Source organism: Lygodium microphyllum, chromosome 10 (assembly GCF_053477565.2).
Source record: "Lygodium microphyllum isolate KBCC chromosome 10, Lygodium_microphyllum_v1.1.10, whole genome shotgun sequence".
Taxonomy (NCBI): domain Eukaryota; kingdom Viridiplantae; phylum Streptophyta; class Polypodiopsida; order Schizaeales; family Lygodiaceae; genus Lygodium; species Lygodium microphyllum.
In genome coordinates, this window is record NC_141144.1 from 131,320,115 (window position 1) to 131,342,558 (window position 22,444).

Sequence of the window (22,444 nt, forward strand, 5' to 3'; positions counted from 1 at the left end):
TGACATAGAGGTGCCCATTGTATTGAAATATTAGTTTAATGTGCAAGGGATAGGATGGCAAAGCTAAGCACCATTGCCACAATGGTGGACATAAAGCATGTACACAAAGGACACCAAGGTCAATAGCCTAAAGATTCCCACACCTAGCATGCTTGCTAGAATTCCCAGACCTGGAATGCCTCCTAATAGAGTACATGTAGGGATCTGACTTTGTACCCCAACCTCCCTAACCAAGCCTTCTCCAACATGAACCACATGGAGTCCAACACCCACATTAGGACCATCAATTATGTGGCCAAGCATGAAATTGAGGGATTTGAGACATCCTTCCTCAAATGGACTTTTGGTGACTACACCCCATGGCCAAAAATTTCCCATCACTACATTGTGAGGTGTCTTTCCTCAAAGGGACTTCTAACTACTCCCCATGCCCAAAAATATCCCTTCTCCACCTCCTATGCAAATATCTAGTCAAGGAGTGTTCTGTATCCTATTTCCCTTCCTCTAGACAAATTTTCTTAGAAAATGAAGATGAACAAGACAAATGAGAGAGAGAGAGAGAGAGAGAATATAGAATCACTCATTACCCAAAAAAAAAAGAGATTGTTCAACCTTGACCTCATCCTCGACACAGATTCTTTGTGGCAAGGGGCACTAAGGGTTTTTTTGTTTTAAGGGCCCCGCCGGGGGGGGGGGGGGGGGGGGGGGGGGGATGGGATCTACTTCATACTCTTTCAAACAAATCCAATAAGAAAAGAGAGTTTTGCAATCTATTACCCATCCTCTTCAAACTTCCATCACACATCCTTAGAAAAGATGGACAGACTATTCAATGCCACAAGGGGTTCAATATGCCATTTCTCCATCAATAAGTGCACGCGCGCACGCATGCGTGTGTGTGTGTGTGTGTGTGTGTGTGTGTGTGTGTGTGTGTGTGTGTGTGTGTGTGAGAGAGAGAGATGAATGGATAAACAACCCTTCACGGGGATCTTGGGAAAGGAAGATGAAGGGAGCATGATTCAATGACACATGAGCTTTGATGCACCATCTCTAAATTATTGAGCCACTATTAGGGGCCCATTGCATGTGGAATTGGAAGTAATTTAGTACGAAATTTCTCATTAAGTAGGCCAGCCCATTAACATGTGTCTCAGTTGGAAGAACTCAATATATAATTTGAAACCCTCAATAACTGGAAACAAACACAGTTGCAGTCAGTGCTTACTCTGTGATGGCTCTCGTGATCTTATAAAAGTATTTAGTTAAAGCTCAGTAGAGAAGTGATGATTTGTGTTTCAGCTTGTTTCCTTGCTTCCATAATGTGTTGCTTTAACATGAAGTGGATTCATTTCTACATAACTCTTCAAGGAAGAAGCCATGCAAGATATACAAGATATCCACACAATAACCGAGCATCCATTGTGTGTAACATCATCCAAGCAGGCTTGTATTCAGAAAGATACCCTTACAATTGTGGAGGTGCTAGAACCACCTGTACAAAATACTTGGATGCACTGATAACTACATGCTGCCAGAGTACAAATGTGGAGCACAATCGTCACTTTTTTCATGAACTGTCACTTGAATGATATGAAATTTCTTCTACCAAATACATGAATCGATCAATGTGTTGCTCTAAAGTCTAATAGTGAAAGCTGTCATTTGAATGATGCATGTCAAAATGCCTTAAAAGGTAACACAATGTGTCCTGTCAAACTGATTTCAGCAATTGAATCTTAAATGTGTTTATGTCTAAAGATTGCAAGGATCCCAAGCACAATACAGTCTGTTCAAAGGACAGCTTGGAGCCATAGTACTCTCTCTACAGTTGTGGTACAATATGGATGTTTGAAGAGATTTCCTGTTAGCTGGGTGTACGTACATGTCAATCTCATCAGCTTCAGCAAAGTACCCAGGAAGGCAGCATTCCTGAACCGAGAGGAATTTCCTTTACAAGGCCACAAGCCAAATCTTCTGCCAGATGCTGACTTTGATATGTGGCCATAGCCTTCAATAAACACGGTACTAAGATGGGTGAAGGAGACGGAAGTCTTCAAAATATTTCCTGCAACATTCCAGTCATCAGATGTACTTTGAACTCCAGAAACTTCTGAGTTTACAGAATAACAAAGGACTGCAGCCATAGATATAACAAGAGAATCAAAAGTGAACTTTACAATCTTATTGACTTGTTTTAACTGGCAGCCAGATGTGCAAAATAGAACCAAAACTACCAAGCATATATTGGCCTTCTATTATATGATTCTTTATAAGGGACATCCATAGCAAACATTGTGTGTTCTATTTCTTTATATTTCACTATTTTAATGGAAACTCATGTCCCGGGTTTTCTTAGTGTGAAAACCAGCCCATCTTCATTAGCCTGTGCACTTAAGCATGCAAACCAGCTCTGGTACACCAATTTGACTATATAAATAACATTTTGCCCTATCCAAATGTCAAACGTATAGAAAGTTTAAATAGAGTAATCAAATTTCAAAACAAAAGGCTTAACCTTATTTAGGCATTTTTTATTGTGCCATTTTATGGTCATATTTGGCATTTATTGCTGGCCGTCCTGACATATTTTATGGCATTATTTGTGTCTATTTATTTTGGGCTGCTGCTCCTCAGTTGGTCAGTTCACCACCTGAAGGTCCCGTGAAGAGAGGAGCCGGTGCCGGTGCCCACTCAACCAGTGACTCACTGTGTATGCAATAGTATCGTGTCCAATATATGGATTCCATTTCCCGAGCATACATCTGAGTTCTCATTTGTATTGTGTTCTTTCTTTCCCTTTTCTCTCGTCTTGTGTTTCAGCAGTTTATTACAGCTTATGTTTATGCTTCCATTGCTGCACCACTTCTGACATGGTATCAGATTTCAGGATTTGTGTTCCTGCGGTGTTTTCTTGCTGATTTCAGGACTGTTTTCACCCTTGCTAATCAGGTGACTGCTATTCCATACAAGCGACCTGTTTTACCTGCGTTTTCTGCAGATTTGCCATCACCTGCTGTCTACAGCCCCTCTGCTGCCCACGTTTTCAGTTTTCAAACTGCTGCAACAGTTTTCCAGCCGATTTGTGGCAGTACTCAACCTGTGTTTTGGTGTGCTTGACTCCTTGGCTGGGCAACTGTACCTTCAGGCCGTTTTTGCTGTTTTTGACTGAATTTTTTATTTTTTGCAATAGCTTTAATCTTCTTTTGGTTAGATTTTGGGTTATATTGTATGTGAACTCTTGGTTTTTGCAGTCTGTGCTCGTGTTTTGGTAGTGTTCCCTCTCCATTTTTTCTACTTCTCTTCTCAATCTTCTACAGATGGCTCCTCCATGCACATCCACTGATAACAAGCTCCATGGACCTGATTATTACACGTGGAGTGAGCTGATGAAGGCCTAGTTAATCCAGAAGCAGTTATGGTACGTGGTTGGCGGACTCTCTATGGCTACCTCCAGCAACTAAAGTTTGAACCCAAAGATACGATCCAATCATTCCTACTTCAAGTTACCCAAATCTAGGACCAGCTTCGCACTATGCAGTCTGCCCTATCAAAGGCACATATTGGTGGTACGGTACTCTACAAGCTTCCTCTAGAGTTTGATGGAGTGGCAAATGCTTTACAGGCGCACACAACTACGACTCCTGTCAGTTTTCTTCAAATGTCCTCGATGCTGCTTGAGCATGAGACAACTTTCCGACTAGAGGGGCAGCTTTCGTCTCACATCATGGAGGTTCAGGTGAGGCTTTTACAGCTTCAGAGAGTGGTTCGAAGATGAAGAAGTCGAAGGCCTAGTGTTACCACTGTGGCAAGAAGGGCCGTTTACGGAAGGATTGCAAAGAGTTAGCGGCTTCAAGGAAGAAAAAGGAGCAAAAGACAAAGCGGGATGCAAACTCCTCCGACGAGTCATCATTCACCTCGGATTCCGACTCGGATCCTCCGATCAAGGTGAAGTCCAAGGCACAGAACGGATCCTCTTCTTCGGATCGTGGAAAGGGCTTGGTGGTCCCTTCCTCAACTACTTTCTAATGGTGGTGATAAGGTTATCCCTCCTAACTCTCCAGTGCCAAAGGAGTGTGAGAGGATGGTAAGATGGGGCAGCCGCACCTCATCTATATTTCTATACAGATGCACAGGATCCAGAGAGGGACGTCCCTGACGCATCGATTGAATTCTGACAGGTACAAATCCTGGAGCTAGGATTGACATCCAGGTTCATGATGGGCTAGGTACTTGACAGAGAGCGGGTGGCTTTCGTCTAGAGCTCACATAAGGAAACATTTTAGCCGTCTAGCCAAAAAAGGGGAATCCATGGTTGTTTATACGTTGCAACATTGGTGACAGGATGGCCACGTGTGCTACATCAGCAGCATTGTTGACAGACATTAAGAGCTACTATGATCTTCTCTATCTTCACAAGCTGATACGATCGACATCGATATCAGTTTCTCTTCGAGGCACCTTGGTGGTGGCTTGATCACCCACTACTTGGGTATCCATGGTTCTACTTGGTGGTTCTATGTTGTATGGTTTCTGATTCATTCTTTTTGTACCATTGTATTGTATCAGATAACCCATGATCTGAGAGAAGGTGTTAGCAGATATGTCAGCTCATGTGTGAGTCTCAACTACACAGGCTTGGGCACATTATTTAGGTTATTTTGGCATTTTTTATTGTGTCATTTTATGGTCATATCTGGCATTTATTACTGGCCGACTTGACATATTTTATGGCATTATTTGCGTCTATTTATTCTAGGCTCCTTCTCCTCAATTGGTCAGTTCACCACCTCAAGGTCTTGTGGAGAGAGGAGCCAGTGTCAGTGCCCACACACCCAATGACACTGTTGTATGCGACAATCTCGTGTTTGATATATGGATTCCATTTCCTGAGTATATATCTGAGTTTCTCATATGTTTTGTGTTCTTTCTTTCCCTTTTCTCTCGTCTTGTGTTTCAAGAGTTTATTACAGCTTATGTTTACGCTTTCATTGCTGCACCACTTCTGACAAATCCCCCATCCCTCTCAAAACAAAAAAAAAAAAAAAAAAATCAAACAAACAAACAAATTTCTCTGTATGTGTACATTTCATCATATGCAAAATCTCATATATAAAACAAACTTCTTTCCTTTCATGATCCGTGGATGCTTAGGAGAACCATGGATGATAGGAGTCTCTCCCCAATGTATGTGTTAACTATAGAATGCTGCTTCAAAATGTAGCGGTTTTGAAAGATATCATATGGCAAGGCACCAACTGCTTGCCCAACACCACGTGCATGCCTCTAACACTATCAACAGCTACTGGCAAAGCATAACAATTGGAATCAAGTGAGGTAAGGTTTGAGAATATGAACTATAGCATAAGAACCACGGGAAAGATGATGCTACTGTCAAAAGATGACGTACCAGCGAGACAGTAGGGTTTGCGAGGAGAAACACAGAGTGAACTCGACAAACATGGAGAAGAGAAGAGAAAAGAAGATAGAAGAAACTCTGATGAATGGAATGATAAAGACCTAAATCATGGAGTGAATGTGATACAAAGAAACAAGGTTGCCGTAGCACAAGGAAGATGATAAAGACAACCTCAAAACATGAACCGCAATGTCCTCCTGAAGGGGTGTGAGGGTAGTGGAGAGGCTGGAGAGAAGAGGTGACGGACTGAATGAATCAGCCGTGAGGAATGAATGAGAGAGTGGTCTATAAATAGGCATAGTCAGTCTAGGATGGCGCCCCTTTTTGGGGCTGCAAACCCTAGACGCAAAACGTAGAAACACAAAAACGCAAACTACGGGTGAAGGGTGAAGGGTTTCTCAACACCCCCTCTCAGGCCCAAAAAGGAAAACAAGAGAAGAGTGAGGTGGAGATGCAATGCTACATGCTAAAGAATGCTCATACAACAAGTGCCACTTGGACAGTGTTCCTCGTGGAGAAATTGTTCACTTGCCCAACCGCCCTATTACAAAGATAATGAAAACATGCAATGCAGAGGAGGAATGTCGGACTTTGTGTGGTGCCGAGAACCATAAGAATATGCCCATTCTCGATCTCGGGAGGTGGCTCCATGCTGACCAAGTGACCAAGGCAAAAAGAGAAGAGGAGGAAGAAGATGTAGAGGATCCCTAAGATCCAAGATTTCCACCGAAAAGGGAATCTGCAATAAAGAACAGTAGACAGAGTAAAAGGGAGAACCCAAAACACAACCTTGAGAGAGAAGCCACTAGCTTCGTGCATCCATGCTAGAAGGAATACGAAGGCCTCATCACCAAGTCACGGCTGAACCTCCGAGGTCCCGATCTAGGTGGTACCTGAAAATCCTGGGTATCAGTAGAAAATATGACTGGTCGAAGACAGCCACCCCAAGAAAGTAGGGGTAAAGAACTTCATGTGGAGTAGTTTCCCCCTCTAAGGTGGGAGATGGAGGGGCCCCCGCTGAAGTCGAAGAAGAAGTAGGTGCCCCCTCTGAGAGCAAAGAAATAACATCCCCCTCTGAAGTAGATAGAGAATCCAAAAACTCATGGATCACGGACTCCGAAATGTCTGATGACGAAGGAAGTGCCGCCGATCGTGTCGAAGAAGGTATCTGGAGTGCCGAAGAGCTGCCAGAGGTAGCCTCTCGAACCTGAGTAGTCAGGGGTGGGGAAGGGTGGGGCTTAGAATGAGCAAGAGGTGGGCAACAGTCGCTATCTCTTAGCGGAGCAAACTGGGTAGCCGAAGAAGAGGAAGGAGTCGAGCAGCCACTGTCTCTTGAAGGAGCAGATTGACGAGGAAACAATATCAAACAATCACTTTCTCTCGATGGAGCGAACTGCACAGCCGTAGGCCGTGGAAGCCACTGTACCTGAAAATAAGTGGGAGAAGACTGCCGCTGGCATTGCAACGATCTCCATGAGGTCGTAGCGCCAATCGATCCTCCATGTGCTTGAAAGGACTTACTGCACATCGGATGCGTCTTATTGCCTTAAGCATAGTACTCTGATAGCCGATGCAAAACAATCTTTGTGGCCCAGAAAGGAGAGGTGACACAAGGAGTGCCAAGTGAAAGACACATGTACTCCGGTATTATGTCCTCCGCGAAAGGGGTGTGGGCAGCAAGCTGAAAACACCTGGAACCTGCAAAAACGAGATTTTGATGCAGCGGAAGAAGAGAAGTGGATGCCAAACCCGCCACCAGTCTTTGCCTTCACTGGAGTGGAGGATCTTTGCCGCTGTTTGAGTAGATCCAGCTCTGATACCATGTCAAAAGATGACGCACCAACGAGACAGTAGGGTTTACGGGGAGGAACACAGAGGGAACTCAGTAAACATGGAGAAGAGAAGAAAAGAGAGAAGAAACTCTGATGAATGGAATGATGAAGACCTGAATCATGGAGTGAATGTGATACAAGGGAACAAGGGTGCCATAGCACAAGGAAGATGATGAAGACAACCTCAAACCATGAACCGCAATGTCCTCTTGAAAGGGTGTGAGGGTAGTGGAAGGGCTGGAGAGAAGAGGTGACGGACTGAATGAATCAGCTGTGAGGAATAAATGAGAGAGTGGCCTATAAATAGGCATAGTCACTCTAGGATGGCACCCCTTTTTGGGGCTGCAAACCCTAAACACAAACCCTAAACGCAAAACGCAAAAACGCAAATTGTGGGTGAAGGGTTTCTCAACAGCTACAGCAGTGATCACCAACAAACATGATGAAATGTTGCCCCTATGGTGCTACTAAGTGAAGACCACCATGTCAAGTGTAACTGATATGTGCTCGGTGCTGCTGAGTTGCCAATCGGCACTTCATCATTTAACTTCTCAGCCAGCAATTCTATTGCTACCAAGTGGAGATTGCCATATAAGCGCACCCAATATATGCTTGGTGCTGTTGAGTTGCCAATCAGGACTTCGTCACTTGACTTTTCACCTAACAGCTCCTACTCACATACCAAACACGCTTATTTTTTTACATGGAGTGCACACATGCGTACATGTACCCATGCATGCACACAAGCGCACATGCATGTATTGTGATAGTGTAATAATTCATGGTAGATAGATTAAAAATGTATGCACAAGAGTTAAATTGTAGTATTTAACAGCTCAAATCCCCATCCACCTACCACATGACATGCACACATTTGGTGATATACAATGTTATCTATATATGCCGTTCCACCCCCATCCTGCCTTGATTTTAGCCACCTATTGTTCTTGCTCCTATCCTATCCCCACAAGCCACCTATCACATGGCACCATCACATTTGGCGAATATAGAATGTCATTTATGTGTATCTTTCCACCAAGCATTCCCATGTCAAAATGACGAAGCTTGGAAGTAGAACACGATCAAAAAGCATAGAGATGAAACATGAAACACAAAACACATGAAAGCATAAGAACAATGAGGGCAACAAAGATGAAACCGCTAGTATGCAACCAAAGCAAGTACAACAACCATCACCATTGCAAGGAGCAAGCAAGAACAAAGCAACCTCTCTTCATGTACAAGAGCAAGGGTCTCACACCCAAGGACAACTGCAATGGAATCCAAACATACCAATGATCCCTCAAAGGAGAAAGGGCATACATATATAAACACAACCAAAGTATAAATGCCCACAAAAGGAACACAACAATAGCCACTGGTCTTCCTAAGGTAGAGGAACATGAGATGCAATAATGACCTATAACACCCTTTCTCAACTCATAGACAGAACACCAAAGAGAGGACAAGGTGCACCATGGATGTTCTAGCATAGACCTCTACTATATATGTTAGAATGGTGTGGAGCAATGGAAGTAAAGAGATAGAGTTATTGTCAACACAAAGAACAGAAAAGAAAAACAAGAACATATGAACTCAAAGATAATGAACTAGAGAAACAGAATCCATATACCAAGGCCCAACAGTATTACAAAGGCATGGGCTGTAGGCAAGCATAGAGGTGCTCCTGATTTCCCTCTCTCCAGCAAGATGCATTGTGCTCCTATCAAAGACTTGAGGAGTGCAAGAGAGGGGCTGCATTAAATAGGCAATAACAATGCATCATAAATAGCAAGTTGGCCAGCACACATTGGCAAAAGAAGTGTGGACGAGTGTCAGTGATTTACAAAGGTCAAATCTTGGTTGGGACCATTGAATAGCCCCTTGGAAATGACTTTCAGTGCCATGGGAATTAGGGCATTAAATGATTTGATGCCCTGAACTAAGGTTTGTGGAAAGTTTCAATACTTTTAAGTTCAAAGAGGTTAGGAATTTAAAATTGGCACTTGGCATGGTCAAACTTTAAGCAAAGGCTAGGTATTTTTTATTTACTTAAATTATTATTGGCTGGAAATGAAGTCTAGAGGCGGAGTTTGGATGGGCAAGTTTGACACTTGGAAGTTGGCAATTAGCCACATTTCGGAGCCATGCAAGGCTATGTGAGGCCATTTCACACAGTTCAGGGCAGATTTGGGGGTGAAGAATTCAATTATGAGCTGAGAGAGAGAGAGCAGTTGAGCCATCACAACAGCAAGGCAAAAAGGTCTAGGGCTGTATTTGGGCCGAAAAACAATAATAAAACCCTAATTTCTGCAAGTCGACCTATTTCTAGGATATTTCAGTTGTAGGTGATTGCTTCCTAGGCATTAATGGCTGCTGGCAACAGCATCTAGAGCATTAAATGCTGCTGGCGACTGCTGTATGGAGTGAATTCAAGGTTGGAAATCAAAATTCCCCCTCCTGCTCACTCTCTCTCGTCTGATCAGTGTAGGGACTGGTTAGGCACGGAGATCGAGACAAACTGTCGTTCCGTGCAGTGAGAGACAGAGAGAGTGAGATAGAGCAGAGTAGAGACTGAGCACATTTGTAGGTACAATAACGAGTGTGTACCTTTAGGTTTCTAGATAGATATATATGTGTAAGTACAAGTGCTAAGGGTGTGTTCACACCCAAGCACATTTAAAAGGCATGAGGCCTTTATTCCCAACAACCTCCCACCTAAAGGCAATGTGCCTTAAGAGGAGAAAAGAATCAGCTAAGTCTAGATATGTACAAAGCTGAAATATATATATCTATCCAACTCCCATCATCTGTCGGCAATGAGCAAACCGCTCTGCTGGAAAACCCTTCGTGAGAAAGTCTGCATAATTATCATCTGTATGCACTTTGACAAGCTCAATACTCTTGTTGTCAAGTGCATCTGTAATGAAGTGGTACTTCACCTGTATGTGCTTTTTCTTTGCATGAAAGACAAGATTCCGTGCTAGCATGATAGCACTCTGACTATCACAATGGAGAACAGATAACTCCGAGATGCCAAGCTCTCCTACCATACGTGAAAGCCATAAAGCCTCCTTGTATGCCTCAGTGGCAACCACATACTCTGTGTCACAAGGGCGTGAAATGATGCTTTGCTTATGTTTAATTGACATTTGATTAAAGGATTAATCAAATGTGCAATTAAAAGATGCACATGTATTGCACATGTGAGGTGCAAGCTACTTTCTCACAGTTGAAGACCGAAGGACCCTGTGAAAAAGATGGGTGTCAAAGGCAAAAGTTGTAACAAGTTACACTTCTTAGATTCTAGGTGAATTTTTTGTGTCAGTTTGCCCCTAGGATCATTAATTGGCCATTAAGTGTCAGTGGTGACACTAGGGACTAGGCATTAATTAATGGATTAATGCTTGTCCAAGGGTCAATTAATGCATGGGACCACTTTGGGTTGCAAATGGCCTGGCCAATTAATTTTTGGATGGGCAAGGTTAATTTTCTGGGCATGGATTAAGGCCTTTCAGAATTAATTAATTCTAAAAATTAATTAAATGGCTGAAAATTGCTGAAAATGGATTAAGAAAGCTGCCACTTGGCAAAACTTTCCCATGCAAGTGGGAAAAAGGTTAAATAGGGCTGAAGGGAGAGGGAAATATCGGTTTTTTCATTTTGGAGTTGTTGGAAAGAGGTGTTGGACTGTTGCTGCCAGCTTTTGGGGCTAATTCCCAGCCATTGGAAACCATTTTGGTGATGGAGATTGCATATTCTTGACCTTGGAAAGCTGACAATTGCTGTTGATGCACTTTCTCTTGAAGATCAGTCTCAGATGCTCCTATTGTTGTTGGTCCATCTGTTTGGGGCTGGTATAGCAGGGCAGCAACTGATTTTGATGGGTGTCTACTGTCCAAGAATGTTATGGTAAAGTGTGTATTTCATTTTATGTGCATTTATTTATTGCTGTAATTAACTCTTATGGGTGGTGATAACCTGATTTAAGAGTTAATTACAGCAATAAATAAATGCACATAAAATGAAACATAACCTTGTGTCGATGTGCAGCCCTCCCGCTCACCCTCGAACAATGAAACACAAACTTTTGTCGTGCTAAAATTTCCCCTTTCAATCCACCCATGATCAATCAGCCCTTCAACGATGCTCTAATACCATGTCAAAGTGCAACAAACACAAAAGCATATGACCAAACTAAAGAAAATGAACATAGAGAGAAGAGCTAGAAAGAAAAGAGACAATAGAATACAAAAAACTGCAGCGAATGAACACTAAAATGAAGGCATGTACAACAGGCTGTCAAGTGTATCTCCACCAAAAGCTCTCTCTCCACCTGAAAAAATAAGTGAGAATGACCAGGTAGGCTTGCCAATAAATAGGAAATAAAAAATAAGTAAAAATGGTCAGGTCAACTGGTAAAAACTGGCCAACTACTGTGAAAACTAATCACAACAATAAAATAATCATAAATAATGATGCACATATAATCTGCATGCCACACAGCATCCTACACAGCCTGTCTGGCCTGCCCAACTACCCAAAACTGTTGGAAATGACCTAGTAACTGCATGGGACTGTCTGACCTGCTCTAGGAAACAAGTAAATATGCCTGAGAGTACTAAATGTACAACAGTACACTACTTGTGCCTCTCTAGGGGATGACAAAAATTCTAACGAAAGTGAAGATAGAGACAGAAGGAACAAAACTGCACTATTCAAAACATGAAAGCTGACTACAAAGCTGTGACAAACCCTACATGCTGTTGGTCTGCATGAGAGGGCACCAGAATAAGGCAATAGAATGCTGACAATAGCAAGCTAAGAATGAGAGCGGAGGCATACAAATCTGGCTGAGTGAGCAGGCTGAATGGTGCAGCTATGTATAGCTGGAGAATGCCAAACTGGCTGACCTCCTATAAGTGAAGACAGAATGCTGCAAACTGGCTGACCATCAGATGATGAGGTAAAAATGCTGTTCAACCAGCCCATAATGCTGCCACATGGCATAAATTGCAAAATGCAGCCACCGCACAATGTGAACAAAGCTTGCGACTAATGACAATATTGGAAAGTGAAATTCAAAAGCATAAACAGCTATCAAAGCCCCTTTATCTCTGTCAAACTCTAACAAAGAGCATAACCAGGTGATGACCAGCATGGAAAACATGGAATGTCAACAATACCAACCATCACATTCAAAAGAGGTTACGTGACTATGGTAGACCATATCTAGCAAGGACAATCTATCATAAAACCATGGCGCGTTTATGATAGCATCAATGTGGGCAAGGCGTACTAGACAAAAATGTGAGACTTCAATCGCAAGACCCAACCGCAGCACCAATCAGCTTTATCAAGCTCCCCAAGTAACGAATCTCATATGCACAGTCAAAGAGAGCTATGTGGGGCTTGAGACTTTGTACCACAAGAAGAAATATAAAATTATCAATAGATCCATATAATGAGGCAGATGACCTTTAAAAGGTCACACGAGCCAAGAATGGACTTTTTTATGTGACAATCCAAGCAATCAAAAAGTATTTAACAGAACAACTCTCTCTAGAAATCAATAGTTCCAAATGATTCACCAAAGTTTTGATAACAAGTCCAATGAAGGTTTAGAGGAGCAAGCAACTCCTCCAAGCCATGAGGGTCATGCTAGTAACATCTTGATAGCTTGACAGGCAATATGTGGGGTGGCTGAAAAGGGCCTAGAGCTGCCTGTGAAGTGAAATGCTAGCAATTAAAAGGATGGCTCATTTTGATCCATACAAATTCTATAGCATCAGCCAAATTCAAATTAAGCTATTGAATTGAGACCTTAAACCAAAGCATTTAATTATTGGTAGAGCAAAACCACAAATGCTAAATCAACAATTATTGTCAAACTTTCCTAAGATATCTGCAGTGCTGTAAATTGTTGCCGCTTCTATAGTAAGCTTGAATGACAATACCTAAAATAGCTACCAAAAAAAGGTTCCCAATAAGACAGCATGCTACTTGTCACTTCATCTAGGATGTAAAGATCAACTTACCAAAAATTACCACTGTTAATTTGCATGGAGTTACTCGCGTGAATCCAACTTCAAATTTGGGCAATCAATTGCATGATGCCCAAGCTGTCCACATTCAAGGCATTTGCTAGGAAAAACACTGCAAGTGACCACATAAACGATCAATCCAGCACATGTTGATTCTAACTTTCAAAGTTAAAAAGAGTCACAGCTTTTTCAAATCAATCCGTCTACTTCTGGTTATAGCTCTCAAAGAAAGACAAGGTAACTTTTTATCTTCTCCATAAAGACTACTGTCATTTGGCAAGCCCATGTGCCTGCTTTGCAACCAGTCTTCTGTGTGTGTTGCCTAGATGACTAAGTTATGGACCATTATCGAGTCTAAACTTGTTATAAGCAGTTGATATTGTCCTTATATTCTAAGAAAGGCAATGTACCATGAAAGCTAGTGACCAGTATTGTGCCAAGTCACACCAGATGATTTTAACCAGAAAACAATCTAAATTATTGCTCACACATAGGATGAGGGGAGGCCACAGTGATACCATGGTGTGGAAGTGAATGAGCTTCCAAAAACATGCATAGCAGTCACCATAGAAGCAAATATATTGATGCAGTAAGCAATGAGGCAATAAGGTCATATTCTTGGAGTTCTATAGTAAGAAAAAACTCAGATTCATGCTTGCAAAGAATCTATCACTTGTAGTGTCAAAGAAAAACAGCATCCTAAAGTGTAGTGAGATGCAAGGGGTGAAGCATACAAAACAACATTACATAATCAGATATAGTCAAAACTCTTTTTTCCATGAACCATTGTCCAATTAAATTGATGTATATGTAGAAGACATTTATACTATTTGATTTCAGCTGACTACCTCTTCTTCACCACACGTGTATGCAGCCTTTCAAGTTCCTCTAACTATGATCATCAGTACCACATTGCTTGTGCAGAAACTGGCCTTTGCTATAGTGTGTACTACTCATATAACTACACCCTTGTACTCGTGGTTGTGCTTCTATGGGTTCACTTTGTATTTCTTTATAATCCACACTTCCTAATAACTGAAATGTCATTGAGCTACACACGATTAAATCTGTGTGCTCCAAACAGAGCTGAAAATGGATAATCTGTACAGAAACTGGCCTTTGCTATAGTGTGTACTACTCATATAACTACACCCTTGTACTCATGGTGGTGCTTCTGTGGGTTCACTTTGTATTTCTTTATAATCCACACTTCCTAATAACTGAAATGTCATTGAGCTACACATGATTAAATCTGGCTGAAAATGGATAATCTGTACAGAAACTGGCCTTTGCTATAGTGTGTACTACTCATATAACTACACCCTTGTACTCATGGTTGTGCGTCTGTGGGTTCACTTTGTATTTCTTTATAATCCACACTTCCTAATAACTGAAATGTCATTGAGCTACACATGATTAAATCTGTCTGCTCCAAACACAACTGAAAATGGATAATCTGCCAAAATTTAAATGACTTGACTAGAAATACCAAATAATACACTTGTCTTTAGGAAGTGATTTGTAAAGAACAAAAGCATTTTGCATCATGAATTTCTATCTCGCAAACATATACTGCAAATATCCAAAAACCTTCATTCATCACTACGCATAAAAAAGTTGCATGTAACTCAAGAACTGATTCACCAAAATAATTTTTTTGAAATTCTATGTTCCAACCTACTCAAGGTCCACAGTATGAAAACATAGTTCATCAAGTATGTTCCTGATCTTGATTTTTGTGTCTTGAAAATTAGATAGAGCTGAGAGCTCCAACATTTACTGAAAATATAGAAAATTTGAGGCTTTCAAGCATTAGATTCGAGATTCCATCTAAGCTCGATTTTGAAATACCTTAGAAACTCTAAGATGCCAAAAGAAAAGACAAACATGTGATAGACCACACCTGGTCTTGAATCTCAATCCTATCAACCAATCTTTACATTGCCATAACTCCTCAATCCTCAACCTTTTGTGGATGCCTACCATCTAGGATTCTTACAATACATGAATGCCTGACATCTAGGTGACAAAGCAATCAAACCTCTAACATTTGGTCCAATTTGGACTTTATTGTATTGTAATTCAGGTGACACACATCAAAATGTACAACAGACAATGTGCCTGCCTGAGTGATCTTGCATTGTCTAGCATGATTAGTACATCTGAGATTAGAAAAGTACATTTGCAAACTTGAAAGAGGGACAAAGGGAGGGCCCTACATGGATCTCAAGACCCCTTTTCTTTCAAGAAGGGCTTTCTTTTTGCTGAAAGTTTCAAGGAAGGCAGGGATAGAGGGGGGGCCTTAAAAAAGGTCTTTCTTTTGCTTGAAGTTCCACTTAAATATACCAATTACAGAGTCAGTTGAGTTAACAAGGTTAAGCACCTAACACAAAATCCTTCTATATGCATATGAAAGCAACTGGACAAGTGATGGGTGAGCAAATTTTTGCAAACCGCAAACAGACACACATACACAAGGTACAAAACCTTGAAGTGGCTATAGATGATAGATCATACAAAAAATGGAGAAAGGAATGATAATTTAAGCCTTGAAAACGACATAGCACTAGTAATATGTATAAAATGACCCAAATGTAACTCGGTGAGCTCCTCTGTTATCCATCTAGCACATAAAATCCCTCCATTGTTCCAGCTGTTTAAACCGACCTCATGGTTATGTAAAAAAGAAGAGTTAAACCTTTAAGCAAACACTAAAGCTTGCCCTAGGGCCCACACCCACATGCTCAAACATCTCAGAAACTGTCATTACCTCATAAACCTTGGGAAAAAAGGAACAAGGGAGTACCTGCTTGCACTCCCAGAACCAGGTACACTGCCTAATGTGCTGGGACTGCTAGTTAGCCTGCTTAACCAATCGCTGCTTCCAGGGCTACTTGAAGAACTGTTACTGCCAAAACCAATTGAACTTGTGCTCCCAGAACCGGTTGGAACACTGCCAAAACCAGTTGAAGCTGTGGTTGCAGAACTGCTTGACCAATTATTGCTCCCAAAGCCAGCTGTACTAGGTGCAATACCGCCAGTTGGTACATTAGAACTGCTACCGTAACTAGTTGAAGGCTTGCTTGACCAATTATTGCTTCCATAGCCACTTGAGCTACCAAAAGCAGGTGAGGCTGTGCTCCCAAAACTGGAGGGCTTGCTTGACTCAAAGCCAGTGGAGTTGCTGCTACCAAAAGCAGCTGAAGGTGAGCTCCCATAATTTGAAGGCTGCCTGCTTGTGAAATCGTTGTTATTACCATAGGTAGAAGGTCTGCTAAACCCAGTGCTAGCTCCGTAACCAGTTTGGGACCTGCTGGACCAACTACTGTCTGAAGTTCGACTCATATTTTGACCAAAAGTGCCACCTCCAGAGAAACCACCAGAATTAAATCCACCAGCCCCTGATGAGAACATAGTGCCAAAACTATTGGCACCAAAAGTATTTTCCACTATCTTAGGTAGCTGCATTGAAAACAAGAGCCATGTTAAGAACATGAAGCACAAATGTGAAAATATACCCAAAAAACAATTGTTGTGATACAGAGAAAAGGTCCAATCAAAGTGTCATGAATGGTCGTCACAGCTACGAGACAAGATGGGTCTTATACCCAGAGTTGAGGTAAGCAGGACAAAAAACAGGAATTTACAGGTACTCACAAAGGAGTACAATACAAAACTGTACAAGTTGGTCAATCTTGCAAATTCAGGTGAGCCATCTTGTTCTCAAACAGTATGTTATTTCAGATACCCATATTAAATGCCATGATACATCCAACCAAAAAAGCAGCAAAGTTTCAGCTGAGATATGTGCAGATATAAACTTTACGTATAAGGTAAGACAATTACTATGCACACGAGATTCACAGGTGACAAGAAGGCATTCGTGTATTAGCATGGATATGCTATCTGCCGCAGGAAAGAATGCTCTTTGAAAATCATGGCACATTAAACCCGAAAAAAGAAAAGTAAATAACCTTCTTTATAGGTTCTATTGAATCTAATCTTCTTGATAGAAGTTCATTAGCAACCCTCTCTGGCAGGTCAAAAACTGCACCTCGCACCTGTCCATCAGATCATATCAAACGAAGAGCATCAAAGAACAGGGGCATTGGACAAGCAATCATCTAACTAGTAAAGTACCCGCAAACCAATGTGGTCCTTACCTCACTGTCAATCAGCATGGAAATTCTGCGAACATTAAGTGCGGCAGCAGGATAAACTTGCCCCAGGTAGCGGGTCACCGTGTCCACTGTAACATCAGTCTGTCCTGGAAAAGTGATCTTCAGTGTCATCCATCCCTGACCAAAAGCAATTATACGTTAGGTATAAAACTGCAGGCAATAGCATCAGAATCTAGACTACCTGCATCATGAAACTGGATAGAGATGAACAACTCACAACCCATATCACATTTGAGCCTCAAGGCAAAGTATAAGCTTGATACCTGTTCATGCGAGATTAAAGACCGTGAAGTGGGGATCTGATTACAACCACACATTTGAGCCAAAGCTGCAGCTAGCACTCCTGGCCCTTGTTCTGACAACAATTTCTCAGCAACAGGAAGAAAAATGTCCTTCAACTCTGAAGCTACATTCTGTATCTTAAAAACTGCCTGCTCTGCTGAGCATTTTATTACATCCTCCGGAGCAGGAGGTTCTATATTCTCAAACTTGCACCCCAGTTCATGCTCAAGTAGGTCAAGTGCAGCTTTTTGCATCTGAGTACACATGAGAATCACAGTGCCTTTTTTGCCAGCTTGACCTGTTTGCTCAGAACGATGTAGAAATACCTCGACATCATTTGCAACTTCATAATGAACAACCTACACAAACAATATGGTTCAGCACCGCCGTAACCTTCCAGGAAAAGGTACATTCATTTCCACCCAGTACAGAAAACACCAGTAGGCTAGAAAAGGGAGCTCTAATGATCAACCTAAACCAATGTCACTGGAAAAACGTTTCAGGGCTGATACGAAAACCTTCAACATTGACAATTTGCAAGTTCTTCTTAGATTTCGCATTTTCTCCAAAAAGTTTGACTATCTTTCCTAACAATTCATTTGACACTAAACCTCAGTATTTTGTGGACATTGGCCAAAGCTTTTCTTCTACACAAGAGTCCAGGTAGCATCCAGTTAGGAAAGGGGCTGTATATGCGAACTGCCCCCTGGCTTTGAGTGCCCTATTTTGTTTTAGAACCAAAGAATTCAAAAAAAGTAACGGTAAACTCTTACCAGGTCCACATCAGCAATGTTCAGATCACGGGCTGCCACATCTGTTGTTACCAACACAGCAATCCTTCCATCTCTAAAGGAAGTTAAAGCCTTCTCTCTTTGAGCATGATGAAATTCAGCAGGTAGTGCCTCACAACCCATCAACTGATTCAAGTGTGCAGCAACTTCATCAGCATCCCTTTGAGTTTGGGTAAAGATAATGGATTTGCATCCCTTCCCATAGACCTGTAGTGCATAGTAGTCAGTAATGGCATCCACTATTTTAACTCAAACGGAGGCAAGGCATTGTAAAGCTTGTGCTTACAGATACAAGATCACCCAAGATAGACCGCTTTGCTGTTGCTGTTGTGGTGATAGACAGCACCGTTATACCTTCAGCCAATCTGTTAGCCTTGTTGCTGCCCTGAAAAAAGGTGACTGTGACTTCACAAAAACAATCAGCAAGCATGCAGAGAGAATTTGCAATGTGGCGACTACTCACCGGGTCAGCACCCCCAGCTGTGAATTGTTCCGCTGCTGCAGAAGAGGCCTGCGTCTGCAATGCAGTCCCAGAGTGGAAAGGCCGGCCGCAGGTACACCGCTGGGCCAGGCAGGTGGCTTGGAAACTCTCCTTTTTTAAGGATGCTGAATATGCCTGCCGCCAAATTAATCCTCTGTGTAATCTCCCATTGAGATGAAATAAGGGCCTTCCGTCCTGCGCCAGCGGATCGTACAGCGATGGAGCCCGAGAGCAAACCTGGCTGTTCTGAGATGGACGGTTCCCGGTGGCCGCCCAAGCTCTTATGAAGGCCGTGTTGCGGCAGAGCGCATGTGAATTCCTGGCAGCTGCCATGAGGCGCAGGCTATGGTGCAAAAAAACAAATTAATGAATACGAATAGCAGAAAAGCCAGGCCAGGACACAGGTGGTAAACCAGACCGTAAAACAGTAGGGCGTGCAGGGGAGCGGCAGGAGGTTTATCGCTGCACCAGAATCCTAGTCTCTCTGCAAATGGCAGAATATCGTAAACCCTCGCTAAAACCCTGGCAGTTTTAGATCGTGCCCAAGAGGTATTTGGTAAGACGAAATAGCACATGTACTGTAGATGGTGACCAAGGCCTAATTAGTAGTGATCTTTGGTAGGCAAAGCTTTTAGAAGCCCCGCCACACTCAAGCACACATGCTTTGTAATCGCATACGACCTCTCCCTAATTAGTAGTGATCTTTGGTAGGCAAAGCTTTTAGAAACCCCACCACACCCAAGTACATATGCTTTGTAATCGCAAGACCGCCGTCAACAAGCCACCCACAAGAAATCGATTCACAATATTTGACTATGTTCAATGATCGAATGCATTGGAGACGGAGAGAGGAGATCTGTTTGTGGGGAGAGAATGGCTACATTGCCAACAGTTGTCAACTGCATTAGCATTACTTTTGCTAGTTAATGCAATATTCACCATCTTTGATGGTATTTCTTTTACCATAAGTGTTGTTTTTGCCAGTGATGAGGTTAAACATAGTCAAGACCTTCAGTCGTGTGAGCTTTTTTCTTATTTTTAACCTCTATTGACTCATGCAAGTCGGCTCTTAAGTTGTAGATCTCACTTCATGGAAAAAAAGAATGGATTTGGGTGTATTCGAGTGATTTTTGAAATGTGAGGGGTGTTTTGGTATTTCAAAGAAGGGCATCTTTCCATAGCCACACACCCCTCATAAATGATGGCTCTAACAAGCCACGTAACCTATATTGAGATGAGAACTAGTGTTGGGGAGTCCTAGACTTTGTTTTGTCTCACTTGTATTGTTAAGTCATGGTTGCTTTTGGCCTTTTAGGGGGAAAAAGAACCAACCTTCAAGGTGGTTTAAAATTTGCTTTTGTAAAGCTAACATCATCTCTGTAGAGATATTGTAAGAATCGACATAATCTCACTTTACATATAAAAAAACAAGGCGCAAGAGCATTATCTTTTGTTATTAGCATTATTTCTCCAAAGTGGATGATTTAACTCAAGCTAACAATTTATAATCTATCAAATAAGAATCATGTTATCATTGTACCATTGTAACAGCATATGCCCTGACCAATAATGCTAAGAAAATCTAAGGATATTCAAGTTGCTAACTAAAGTTTCCATGTGTAAGTAGCACATGGTGGTAGGTTTAATGCTTAGTTAGGTGGCTTGATAATACATCTACATTCCAATAAAACACTTACACATGAAGAACTTGGAATGAAACCCAACCATCATAATAACAAGCTAGTGTACCCTATCCTACACTATTAAGACTAGACTTGTGAGTCTAGCGCATTAATTAATACCATTGGAACTTATTCATTTTGGAATAAACTAGTCAACCACTATTTAGCATGTCTTTTATACCAATGTGTAGATGCATGCATAAACATAAATCATAAACTAAGCTCTACATACATCCATTGAATAGCAAACACAATAAGAATGGTAGTGACTATATTCATAAATTAGTAGAAAACAACATTATGCCACTCAAAAGGGTATCTTTTACTTCTCTATTGCTTTCATTTGTGCTTCCATTCTACAAATATCAAAGCGAGCACTCAAGGAGCTTCTCCAGCATTCACTTCAACCTCGAAAGAGAGATTCAACTCAACTTCTATGGCCACCCCTCAATGAGGTGAGCATCAACTCCATCCCTCCTCGGATCCTCTTCAGCCCTTCCACCCTTGTTCATAACTTTTCTAGCATTGATTTAACCTTCAACTATCAACCATTAGAGTTAATAGCAGCTTGAAAGTGGAGCAGGGAATATCCTACAACTTTTTAGGTATTTTTAGGGTTGCTCCCTACCTATCGCACTTGCTCCAACTCAGTCAACTACTCCTACTGCTACTCATTGTCTAATAATTTGTGGTTCTTTCTAGCTTCTTTAACTCCATCTTAATCTGCATTTGTAAGGCTTGAGGGCTTTGTGATCCACAAGCTCTGAAGATTATCCACAGCTATGATGTCGTATTTCACAAGGAAAAGATGCATATGAGACCAAAGTAGATAGTTGAGATACACACGGTGATCTTTCAGGAGGAGCCTCTTATTATAATACAACTAGCCCCAGTTAGATAACCTATACCAATTGGCCCCAGTTAGATAACCTATACCAATTGCTGATTAGGTACTAGCCAAGAATCTGCCTATTGTGTGGGATCATGATATTGGAGAGAGAGAACTGGCCATATAAGCCTTAGAGCTACTTTTGAGATGTTCTACTAGAGCCTCACGTCCTCCTAATCATTTCAAGCCCTATATGCATTATATCATGGTGGTGACAAAAACTGGTAAGTCCCTTACTTATAAGAAGGCTATGTGCAAAGGTGATAGTCACTCTTGGGAGAGGGCATGTAGTCTAAGTTTGACTCATACATAAAAATCATACATGGGATTTGGTTTCTTTACCAGCTAGTAAACATGCATTGCCATGCAAGTGTGTGTATTAGTTGAAGTGTACCCTTGATTGACCTAAGCCAACATATAAGGCTAGATTGATTGCTAAGGATTTTAAGCAAGAGAAGGGAGCTAGTTTTGATGAGATATTCTCTCGTGTGGTCAGGATGACTATCTTACGCTTCATATTGGCCATGGTTATGCAAATGGATCTAAACTTATACCAAATGGATGTTAAGATGACTTTCTTGCACAAGGACCTACATGAGGATGTTCATATGTAGCAGGGTTCCAATTACCTTCTCATATGAAGATCAATCAAGTAGATTGTCTCCACTAAAATGATGAGAGAGCTAATATGGCTAAGATCTCATATGTATTTGTGGTGGACAGCTTGATGTATGCCATGATAGCCACTAGACCTAACATAGCATTTGTAATGGGAGTTGTGGCTCATTATATAGCAACACTTAGTAGGTGACATAAGACACCATGAAGGGTATCATGAGATATCTT

At 41.7% G+C, this 22,444-nt stretch overlaps 1 protein-coding gene across 2 annotated transcripts; it reads right to left on the reverse strand.

Moving 5' to 3' along the window:
- Positions 1 to 1,457: 1,457 nt before the first annotated feature.
- On the reverse strand, positions 1,458 to 19,602 carry LOC148030570 (DEAD-box ATP-dependent RNA helicase 3A, chloroplastic-like). 2 transcript variants are annotated; one of them, XM_087686926.1, is made up of 10 exons: positions 19,446 to 19,602; positions 19,010 to 19,370; positions 18,833 to 18,931; positions 18,529 to 18,753; positions 17,737 to 18,114; positions 17,456 to 17,590; positions 17,267 to 17,353; positions 16,099 to 16,754; positions 13,287 to 13,404; positions 1,458 to 2,065 (listed from the first exon to the last, which is right to left on the reverse strand). In XM_087686926.1, exons 2-9 carry the CDS (start codon positions 19,358 to 19,360, stop codon positions 13,317 to 13,319), a joined length of 2,019 nt encoding a protein of 672 aa, XP_087543052.1. In that variant the 5' UTR covers positions 19,361 to 19,370; positions 19,446 to 19,602; the 3' UTR covers positions 1,458 to 2,065; positions 13,287 to 13,316. The 2 variants fall into 2 exon arrangements, with proteins under 2 accessions (XP_087543052.1, XP_087543051.1); XM_087686925.1 differs by having other exon boundaries at positions 19,010 to 19,583.
- Positions 19,603 to 22,444: the final 2,842 nt, after the last annotated feature.

Coding starts and splice junctions, on each gene's coding strand:
- LOC148030570 (XM_087686926.1), bottom strand. CDS start 19,360: ATGGCAGCTGCCAGGAATTCACATGCGCTCTGCCGCAACACGGCCTTC. Junction 18,115..18,528: donor ACATTGCTGATGTGGACCTG/GTAAGAGTTTAC, acceptor TTGTTTGTGTAG/GTTGTTCATTATGAAGTTGC. Junction 16,755..17,266: donor CAATAGAACCTATAAAGAAG/GTTATTTACTTT, acceptor TTTTCAATGCAG/CTACCTAAGATAGTGGAAAA.